This window comes from Diabrotica virgifera, chromosome 9 (assembly GCF_917563875.1).
Source record: "Diabrotica virgifera virgifera chromosome 9, PGI_DIABVI_V3a".
NCBI classification, from domain to species: Eukaryota; Metazoa; Arthropoda; class Insecta; order Coleoptera; family Chrysomelidae; genus Diabrotica; species Diabrotica virgifera.
Genome location: NC_065451.1, coordinates 202,804,463 through 202,815,590, shown reverse-complemented (window position 1 = coordinate 202,815,590; position 11,128 = coordinate 202,804,463). Strand labels below are relative to the sequence as shown.

Genomic DNA, 11,128 nt, shown 5'->3' with positions numbered 1-11,128 from the left:
ACTGAATATGCGATACGGACACGAACATTTAGAGCATGTCTATCAGTCGCAATTTAAAAATCGAAGACAAAAGAAAGATGAAGCTCTTCAAGAATACGAGGTCGATATTGCGAGGTTAGTACGATATGCATATCCAACAGCTTCCGAAGACATGATGGAAAAGTTGGCTGTTCAAACATTCATTGATGGCCTTCGTGATCATGAAATGCAAAGAACACTGCGATTAGCTCGTCACAAGACGCTGGTCGATGTCTTGTCTGCCGCCCTCGAATACGAATCAGCTACCCAGGCATCTGGTGGGTACAGTAAAGTCAAGTGGGTACTGTGAAAGAGGAACAGGATGAGGACAAACTTGACCAGCTTGTTAATATGATGAAAGACATTGCATCCAAGAAAACGAAGACCATAAGGTGCTGGAACTGTGGTGAAATGGGACACGTACGGAGTTCATGTAAGTACCCTAGGTACAATAACAATCAAGAGACTCACCAGCAGGAAAACTAGAACGGGTCTGCCTTAGGGGGGCAGCTTCGACCCGCAACTTTTCCAAAGACCCTCTCATACTAATAGCTTCTTTGAAATGTCGTGAAGATAGTGTATATGTGGATGGAGAAATAAATGGTAAAAAGTATACTTTGTTGGTGGATACCAGAGCGACCAGGACCATTATACGACCGTCAGTTATAAACAGCAGTAAGAAACTCTTACCAACGAGGTTGCGACTGCGGACTGCCACAGGTGAAAATGCCAACACCCACGGAGAAATCCAGATACAATTAGGGATTGATCGACTTCAAGAATATGATTTCAAGATCGAGCATCGGGCCGGAGTTAGCCACAGGAACGCTGATTCTCTATCTAGAAGACCGTGTCCAGCAGAATGTTCCCATTGTAACAAAACAGAGTCAAAGGAAGTAGCAGTACTAAGAACAACAGTGGTCAACGACGAGTGGACGCCTACCAAGATCAAGGAAGAACAAGAAAAAGATTCAGTTTTACAGAAGATTCGAAAATGGAAAGAAGAAAATCGTCGACCATCTTGGCAAGAAATATCAAGCCTAGGCTCAGTAGTTAAGACGTATTGGGCCCAGTGGGACTCATTTATCTTGGAAGACAGCTTGCTTAAACGAGTAATAGAAAATGATGATGGTTCAGTGAGGAGAACACAGTTGGTGATTCCAAAGAGCAGAGTAGCCGAAGTACTTCGTCAGTTACACGACAGTCCATCAGGAGGGCATTTTGGTGTAAAGAAGACCCTTCAGAGAATTCGGGAACGATTTTATTGGATGAATAGTTCCGACGATGTGAAGGACTGGTGTAAGAAATGTACTACCTGTGCTACAAGTAACGGACCCTACCGGAAAAGAAAGGCTCCTATGAGACAGTACAATGTTGGAAGTCCGTTTGAAAGAATAGCTTTGGATATTGCCGGGCCATTTCCAGAAAGTGACAATGGATGCAAATACATGTTGGTGGTAATGGATTACTTCACGAAGTGGGTTGAGATCTACGCAATTCCAGACCAGAAGGCCGCCACTATTGCAGATGTGCTAATCAAAGACTGTATCAGCCGATTCGGAGTACCTCTGGAGATCCATAGTGACCAAGGAAGAAACTTTGAGAGCGATCTATTTCAAGGAATCTGTGATAAACTAGGCATGAAGAAGACAAGAACCACGGCCTATCACCCGCAATCGGATGGAATGGTGGAGCGTATGAATAGGACAGTCAGCAAGTATTTGACAAAGATGGTGTCCAATCATCAACGAGACTGGGACCAGTACCTTCCGTTCTTCGCAATGGCCTATAGATCTGCTGTTAATGAAGCAACTGGCCAAACACCAGCAAAAGTCCTATTTGGACGTGAGATGCGTCTACCCTGTGATCTAGAGTTTGGATGTCGACCTGGAGAAGATGTTGCTGGTGAGGATTACGTGAATGAATTACGAAGAAGAATGGACGATATACATGAGTTGGTCCGTTCTAATCTTCAAATCGCTAGCGACCGAATGAAGAAACGATACGATACCAAGCCGGGAAGGGATGTTTCAGGGAGAACGACAAAGTCTGGCTTTCTAATCCAAAGAAGCGAACAGGTTGTTCTCCCAAGTTGCAGCAGTTCTGGGAAGGTCCGTATCTCATTGTCAAGAAAATTAATGACGTTATCTACCGAATAAGCAATATTCCTAGGGGAAAGCCGATGATAGTCCACCATAACCGGTTGGCGCCATACGAGGGAGACCACGACGTAGATGAAGAAGTGGAAGTAAACCAAGTTCGAGAGATACCTGACCTCACGTTCGAGGAGTTCATGGGGGCCTATGGAGGTACCGGTAAAGCGAGACATGGTGTTACCAATGAAGAAAAGCGAGATCTACTCGCACTTCCCGATGACTATTCACTGGCCCATACCATCCCGGCCAGTATCAAAGACGCACGAGGGTTGGCATCCGCCTTTCGAAGGAAGTTTGGTCGAGTTGCAGAACTTCAATGCCAACTGCCAGCTCCTGGAAAAGCATTGAAACTCCAATATGCATCACGTTACCTATTCTATCTGGTAACAAAAAACACTGTTCATGACCAACCTACCTACCAAGATGTATGGGATGCATTATTTCAATTGAGAGAGCACGTGTTGGAGTCCGACGTGCAAAAGTTAGCCATGCCAAAGTTAGAATGCCGCCAATTAGACTGGAGAGTTATCCGAAATATGGTAGAAGAAATTTTTAAAGACACCGAGGTCCGGGTGTTAGTTTGTTGCAATCCGCATAGTTACTGGTGCGGAGCGAAGACCGTCCCCTGCCACTTTTATACAACTGGGAGTTGTAAAAGAGGGTCCAGGTGCAGATACCAGCATCCAGTTCCAGTCCCGACAAGGTTCCAGGAGGAACCATCTTTTAAGGAGGGGGCAATGTGACACTATTTAGTCCGCTCACGAATTGGCCTATTTCTTCCCGAAGCTTCTCGGCGTTACGAGACAATACCATTCCTATCCACGGCGTTCGGAGACGACCGCTGCCGAAGTATATATAGAACCGAGATTCGAGCACAGGCCAGTCATTCATTCATCGAAGCGCGTCGCGTAATTTAATGTATTCGAATCGAAGATATGAAACGTATTTATTAGTTATCGGAATTATTATGTTTAGTTAATTAAATCATAAATTTGAGTTTGTAAATAAATTAGATGTGTTAGTTGGTGTTATTTGTAATTATTAAAATAAATAAGTGATGTAAATAAAATAATATAAGTAAGTCTTCCTTTATTTAAATTAAACTTAGTGCCTAAAGATATAAATAAATAAAATAGTAGAGTCAACCGCGTAACAGTTTTTATTTATTAAAATGTAAGTTAGTAAAAATGATAATAATAATAATAAATCAGTAAATTCAAAATAAAAAGGTCAATTAAAAGTAAAACATTCCAATACACATGTTAAGCGTTAATCTTGGCAGCAATAGGATTATTTTTTATCTGAATATCTGACAACGAAAGACCATTAAGAACATCATTGTCGATTTTAGTTATTAAATTATCTTCCAAATTAACTTGATTCAATCCTAAACTGAACATTCTCTTCTTGACTTCTTTAAGTTTGTTCATGCTCACATCTATGTCACTTAAATACTTGATATCAGCAAAAGCGTCTTCTTCTATTTCGGTAATTTCATTTTCACTCAATTCAATTCGGTAACTTGTAAGATTGTGAAAAAGTCCTTTTTTAATCGATTTTATATGGTTTCTGCTTAGGTCCAATATAAAGATTTCAACATTTTTGAAGACACCAATATCGATATTTGAAATGCCGTTATCACTCAAAGATAGCAAATTTAAAGTATTATTGAGGAAGTCAAAAGTGGACATCTTCAAATCTCCAAGACTGTTATTACCTAACAGAACATTTCTTAGCGTTGAAAGACCAGCTAAGGCTCCTTTATCAATTTTTGAAATGCTGTTATTTCTGAAATCCATTAAAAAGACTGGTACTTTATAAAACACTCCTTTTGCAATATGAGTCAGTCGGTTACCTGAAAGAAAAATATCTAAGGAGAGCCCAGAACCGCTAAAGCATCCAGGTTCAAGTGTTTTTAATCGGTTTTCCGCTAAGGCCAATTGCTTTAAATTTGTCAAGTTCTTAAATACGTTTCCAAGCGCTTCAAGTTGGTTGTTGCTTAGGAATAATCTTTGTATATTATCGATTTTATCAAAGGTACCATCTTCTATATTACTTATTACGTTCGATTGTAGGAAAATATGTATTATATTTGAACCAGCGAACATTTTTGAAGTCAATTTGGCCATCTTATTATGCGATAGATCCAGTAATGTGATGGTTGCACCTGCAAAGGCGTCATCTTCTATATTAGATACAACGTTATTCTGGAACTCAACTATATAAAGTGATTTTTTGTTAAATATACCTTTTTTAATTCGTGCAATGTTGTTGGCATTCAAATTTAGGAAATCCAAAGAAACCCCATCTAACGCACCAGGTTCAACTTCTCGTACTTGGGATCTACTAATGCCGAAATCACTAACACTGGTTCCATTTAAGAAATTTTTCGGTATTACTGGAACATTTTGGTCCTTAATTTGAATTAAATCTACTTCACTTCTGTTGACTACATTTTGCTTCAAGTCAAAAATCGAGTTAATAATTGTTATATTATTAACTCCTTTAAAAAATATGTTACCGTGCAGTTGAACAGAAATATTACTACATTTCAAACAAACAAATAAAGTGAACAACACTACAAGTACTTTACATAACATGTTTACGAATATAATAATTATTCTACTTCATGCCGCGCATATTTATACCGGATTTATTGTGACTTACAGTGTTGTATTCAGGCACATTTAAGACACCTTTTACCTAAAAAATGTAACATAACAGAACATAATTGAAAACCTCTTATACCCCAAGGGATCGAGTGGTACAAGCGCTCTTAATTTTTTTCTACAAATTTACGTCACTCCTTTCTGTCTTTAGCTAGTTCCTTCGGCTCACTCCATGTCTTCCCTCTTTCTTCGAAAATCTCGCTTATGCTATTGTTCCATGTTTTTCATTCATGTCTAGTCTATTGCTGTCTAGTTTCATTCATTCTGATCGTGTGTCCCCACCATTTGAAATATTAAGGTTCATAATGCAGGGCAAAATTAAGGGGAAAAGATCGATAGGTAGAAGAAGAATTTCCTGGTTGAGAAACTTAAGAGAGTGGTATAGTTGCAGCTCAGTAAATCTTTTCAGAGCAGCCGCCAATAAGGTATGGATAGCTGTGATGATAGCCAACCACCGATAGGAGAAGAAAATACAAGAAGAAAATTCTCCACCGTTTCAGTTTCTTTTCTTCTGCTTTATCCTTTAGTGATTTCGTTCCTAGTTCCTGTCTAATGTCTTCGTTTCTTCTTCTGTCTGTTCTTCTAAACCCAGCACATTCCTCAAGTATTTCATTTCACTCGCTTGCAGTCGCTTTGTTTGTTTTTCGTCGAGTAACCATTTTTCTGATCCGTAGGTTAAGACAGGTTGGTACACTGTTTGCAGGGCCGCCCGTCCACGTGTGCAAAGTGTGCGGCGCATACAGGCGCCAGCAATAAAGGGACGCCACTAGAGTTGTTAAAAAATTTTACGAGACGATTTTAAAAAATGCGTATTTTTTGGGTGCCATTAAATGTTTTGCGCGCACAGGCGCTACCACGTGCTGGCACGGCACTGACTGTTTGGTATACGATCATTTTTGTTTTTGTTGAAGTTATACTTCTTTGGGCACATTGGGAGTAAATTTATATACGTGCTCTGATTGGGTAATTACAATGACCTGTCAACAACAACCTGATATGTCGGATATTTTATTAATACGTCAATGGTTATGGATAAACAAATGTTTTTTTTTTCTCTGATTCTGGCCTTGGTTTAGAACTAGAACCTTTAGCCACGTAATTGTATAACTTATCACTAACTCAGGTGTAATGTGAAGTGTGTGTGTTGAGTAAGTGTCTTGTTACTTTGCAAAGTCGACGTCATTGTTTTTGCAAAAAGACGCTAATTGTATCCGAACGTCTGCGGTCCCTCCGGTGAGTACCGATCCCACAAGGACAGAAACTATTTTCATTTATTAATTTATAATAAACAAACAAATGTTGTGTATATTAGTTTTTATTGTTGTGAGAACACAGACAAAAGCAAGTTTATAATTGTAGTGACTTTTTTAAATAGTTTTTAAAAGCAATCGGAATATTTTTATCTGAAGATCTGACAACGAAAAGCCATTAAGAATATTACTATCGATTTAGTTATTAGAGTATCTTCCAAATTAACTTTATTTAATTCTAGACTGAACATCCTCTTCTTGACTTCTTTAAGTTTGTTCATGCTCACATCTATGTAACTTAAATCCTTGATATCAGCAAAAGCGTCTTCTTCTATTTCGGTAATTTCATTTTCACTCAATTCAATTCGGTAACTTGTAAGATTGTGAAAAAGTCCTTTTTTAATCGATTTTATATGGTTTCTGCTTAGGTCCAATATAAATATTTCAACATTTTTAAAGACACCAATATCGATATCTGAAATGCCGTTACCACTCAAAGATAACAAATTTAAAGTATTATTGAGGAAGTCAAGAGTGGACAGCTTCAAATCACCAAGACTGTCATTACCTAACAGAACATTTCTTAGCGTTGAAAGACCAGCTAAGGCTCCTTTATCAATTTTTAAAATTTTGTTATTAGTGAAATCCAATAAAGAGACTGGTATTTTATAAAACACTCCTTTTGCAATATGAGTCAGTTGGATACCTGAAAGAAAAATCTCTAATGCTGGCCACTCACTTACGGATATCAAAGAGGCCGAGCAACTGACAGGCGGTTAATTGAAGCCAAAATCACCACATATACGCAGTTTTCGTAAAGGCGTTGGCACGCTTGATCACAAAACTGCATGTGTGTGGCGTCTCAACTTCAGTTCATTAACTTAACTACTCAAATAACGGCCTTCAGTCCTGGCCTGCATGCCATGGCCTCTTCGATATCCGTAAGTGAGTGGCCAGCATAAGAGATTCCAGAACCGCTAAAACATCCAGGTTCAAGTGTTTTTATTCTGTTTCCCGCCAAAACCAATTCCTTTAAATTTGTCAAGTTTTTAAAAACGTTTCCAAGCGCTTCAAGTTGGTTGTCCCTTAGGACTAATCTCTTCATATTAACGATTTTATCAAAGGTACCATCCTCTATATTCGTACTTAATCCGTTCGATTGTAGGAAAATATATGTTATATTTGAACCAGCGAACATTTTTGAAGTCAATTTGGCCATCTTTTTATGCGATAGATCCAGTAATGTGATGGTTGCACCTGCAAAGGCGTCATCTTCTATATTAGATACAACGTTATTCTGTAAGTCAACTATATAAAGTGATTTTTTGTTAAATATACCTTTTTTAATTCGTGCAATGTTGTTGGCATTCAAATTTAGGAAATCCAAAGAAACCCCATCTAACGCTCCACGTTTAACATCTCTTACTTGGGATCTACTAATGTCGAATTCCCAAACACTGGTTCCATTCAAAAAATTGTTCGGTATTACTTGAACATTTTACGAAATATTTTGGAAAAATTCGAAAAAAATTTTTTTGCGATGGCTGCAGCTCTAGTTTTTTTTTGTTTATTTTTAATGTTATTAAAATCTATATTCTAATTTTTTTCAGATTTTTCCGTAAGGTATGCCATTTTGAAAAATCCAGAAAACTTGTTTTTAGGGATTTTTGGGGATTTTCGCCATTTTATAGATTTTAGCATGGATTAAATTTAATTTTTTTACGTTGTATGTGATTAAAAATATGCATCAGTGTAATTTTAACCCTCCACCCTCTCACCCAACCCCAGCAAAAACGTATTTTTTTCGTTTTTATTTTTTTGTAGCTAGGGCGCAATTAGTTCAAAAATTTCAAAAAATTCACGCTCCTATTTTGAGGCTTTTACAAAACAGGTGCATTTTTTACATAATTTCAAAATGCATTTTTATTTATTTTTATTTTTTTTGAAAAATTTGTCCTTATTACTTTTTTTGGTGATTGTAGGTCTAATCTTTTTTGTATTTTGTGTATTGTATTAAAAACTATATTCCTATTTTTTTCAGATTTTTTCATAAGGTACGCCATCTCGAAAAATCCAAAAAACTTGTTTTTAGGGGGGGTTTGGGTGATTTTTACCATTTTATAAACTTCAAAATAGACCAAATCGAGCATTTTTTATAGGTTATATATAATTTAAAGTAACTCAGTTCTTTTGGACATTCAAAAATGGGTGAAAAAATTCAAACAGCCGAAAAAGGTATGGTGGATTTTTTGGGGGTTTGAACGTGTTTCCCTCATTGTCAAATCTCCACAAGAACTGAGTTACTTTAAATTATATAATATAACCTATAAAAACATCCTTGAATTGGTCTTATTTGAAGTCTATAAAAATGGAAATATCCCCACAAACCCCCTAAAAATACCAGTCTTTTGGATTTTTCATGATGTTGCACCTTATGGAAAAATCTGAGAAGAATTAGAAATATAGTTTTTGATAAAAAAAATACACAAAATACAAAAAATTAGACCTGCAGGCATCTCCAAAAAAAGTTATACGTATTTTTCAAAAAAAATTCATTTATAGGTTATGTACACTCAACTTACTGGTCTACAAAAAATAGATGTGTTTTGTAAAAGCCTCAGCTATGCGTGTGAATTTTGAATTATATTTTGAATTTTGAAATATATAAATCAATTGCATCCTACCTAAAAAAATAGAAACGAAAAATTTACAATTTTTCAGGTGTGGGCGGGGGTAGAAGTAAAGGGTTAAAATTCCGCTGAACCTTTTGTTTAATCACAGAGAACGTAAAAAAATTTAAAAAATTAAATTCTGGTAATTTGGGCATTTTGCCAATCTTAACCGTTACGTACCCTTTGTTGACTGAAAGCTTACAAAAAAAAAAAGAAATAAAAACATAAAATTGTATTATTTATTCGACTATTATTAAATGCACATGTTAAGTTTGTAATTAAAGAATATAAATTCAGTGTTTTTATTTATTTAAATGTAAGTTAGTAAAAATGATAATAATAATAATAAATCAGTAAATTCAAAATAAAAAGGTCAATTAAAAGTAAAACATTCCAATACACATGTTAAGCGTTGTTCTTGGCAGCAATAGGATTATTTTTTATCTGAATGTCTGACAACGAAAGACCATTAAGAACATCATTGTCGATTTTAGTTATTAAATTATCTTCCAAATTAACTCGATTCAATCCTAAACTGAACATTCTCTTCTTGACTTCTTTAAGTTTGTTCATGCTCACATCTATGTAACTTAAATCCTTGATATCAGCAAAAGCGTCTTCTTCTATTTCGGTAATTTCATTTTCACTTAATTCAATTCGGTAACTTGTAAGATTGTGAAAAAGTCCTTTTTTAATCGATTTTATATGGTTTCTGCTTAGGTCCAATATAAAGATTTCAACATTTTTGAAGACACCAATATCGATATTTGAAATGCCGTTATCACTCAAAGATAGCAAATTTAAAGTATTATTGAGGAAGTCAAAATTGGACAGCTTCAAATCTCCAAGACTGTTATTACCTAGCAGAACATTTCTTAGAGTTGAAAGACCAGCTAAGGCTCCTTTATCAATTTTTGAAATGCTGTTATTTCTGAAATCCAGTGAAAAGACTGGTACTTTATAAAACACTCCTTTTGCAATATGAGTCAGTTGGTTACCTGAAAGAAAAATCTCTAAGGAGATCCCAGAACCGCTGAAGCATCCAGGTTCAAGTGTTTTTATTCTGTTTTCCGCTAAGAGCAATTGCTTTAAATTTGTCAAGTTCTTAAAAACGTTTCCAAGCGCTTCAAGTTGGTTGTTGCTTAGGACTAATCTTTGCATATTATCGATTTTATCAAAGGTACCATCTTCTATATTACTTATTACGTTCGAATGTAGGAAAATATATGTTATATTTGAACCAGCGAACATTTTTGAAGTCAATTTGGCCATCTTATTATGCGATAGATCCAGTAATGTGATGGTTGCACCTGCAAAGGCGTCATCTTCTATATTAGATACAACGTTATTCTGGAAGTCAACTATATAAAGTGATTTTTTGTTAAATATACCTTTTTTAATTCGTGCAATGTTGTTGGCATTCAAATTTAGGAAATCCAAAGAAACCCCATCTAACGCACCAGGTTCAACTTCTCGTACTTGGGATCTACTAATGCCGAAATCACTAACACTGGTTCCATTCAAGAAATTTTTCGGTATTACTGGAACATTTTGGTCCTTAATTTGAATTAAATGTACTTCACTTCTGTTGACTACATTTTGCTTCAACTCAAAAATTGAGTTAATTGTTATATTAACTCCTTTAAAAAATTTGTTTATGTGCAGTTCAACAGAAATATTACTACATTTCAAACAAACAAATAAAGTGAACAACACTACAAGTACTTTACATAACATGTCTACGAATATAATAATTATTCTACTTCATGCCGCGCATATTTATACCCGATTTATTTGACACAGTGTTGTATTCAGGCACATTTAACTCACCTTTTACCTAAAAAATGTAACATAACAGAACATAATTGAAAACCTTGGGACCATAAGGGGACATGCCACCAAACAATATTTTGGAAAAAACATAATTTTAAACTAAATGGATTCATCTCCAACTTACAATCATTTGATATCATTGCGCCAACTTGGAATTTTGATTAATAACGGCGTAAATTGTAATTAAAATTTATGGAAATCACATTTTTGAAGTCCATAAAGCTGTTCTATTCACAAAAAATAATATTAGTATCTATAAATTATATTATTGGTACTTATTGGAACGCTTATCCCAGCGTGACACTGATCCTTATTGTGCGGTGCATCACTGAAAGTGATATATGTATCGATATATATATATATATATATATATATATATATATATATATATATATATATATATATATGTATCGATATATATATATATATATATATATATATATATATATATATATATATATATATATATATATATATATCAGACAAATGAAATAGAGAATGTGGAAAAATCCCCTTACGAACAATTCACA

At 35.4% G+C, this 11,128-nt stretch overlaps 2 protein-coding genes across 2 annotated transcripts; both read right to left on the bottom strand.

Annotated features, from left to right (window-relative positions):
- Window positions 1-3,315: 3,315 nt before the first annotated feature.
- On the bottom strand, window positions 3,316-8,514 carry LOC114330490 (leucine-rich repeat-containing protein 15-like). Its single transcript, XM_028279834.2, has 3 exons — window positions 8,495-8,514; window positions 7,008-7,550; window positions 3,316-4,796 (listed from the first exon to the last, which is right to left on the bottom strand). Exons 1-3 carry the CDS (start codon window positions 8,512-8,514, stop codon window positions 3,437-3,439), a joined length of 1,923 nt encoding a protein of 640 aa, XP_028135635.2. The 3' UTR covers window positions 3,316-3,436.
- Window positions 8,515-8,990: 476 nt separating this feature from the next.
- Window positions 8,991-10,502, bottom strand: LOC114330491 (insulin-like growth factor-binding protein complex acid labile subunit). Its single transcript, XM_028279835.2, has one exon. It carries the CDS (start codon window positions 10,500-10,502, stop codon window positions 9,171-9,173), a length of 1,332 nt encoding a protein of 443 aa, XP_028135636.2. The 3' UTR covers window positions 8,991-9,170.
- Between the last annotated feature and the right edge of the window lie 626 nt (window positions 10,503-11,128).

Excerpts from the sequence above, each read along its gene's own strand:
- LOC114330491 (XM_028279835.2), bottom strand. The coding sequence starts at position 10,502 with ATGTTATGTAAAGTACTTGTAGTGTTGTTCACTTTATTTGTTTGTTTG.
- LOC114330490 (XM_028279834.2), bottom strand. The coding sequence starts at position 8,514 with ATGAAAAATCCAAAAGACTG. Across the intron at positions 7,551-8,494 it reads ATGAAAAATCCAAAAGACTG|TGTTTGGGAATTCGACATTA; the intron begins GTATTTTTAGGG and ends GAATGGAACCAG. Across the intron at positions 4,797-7,007 it reads GAAGAGGCCATGGCATGCAG|AATAATTATTATATTCGTAA; the intron begins GCCAGGACTGAA and ends GGCATGAAGTAG.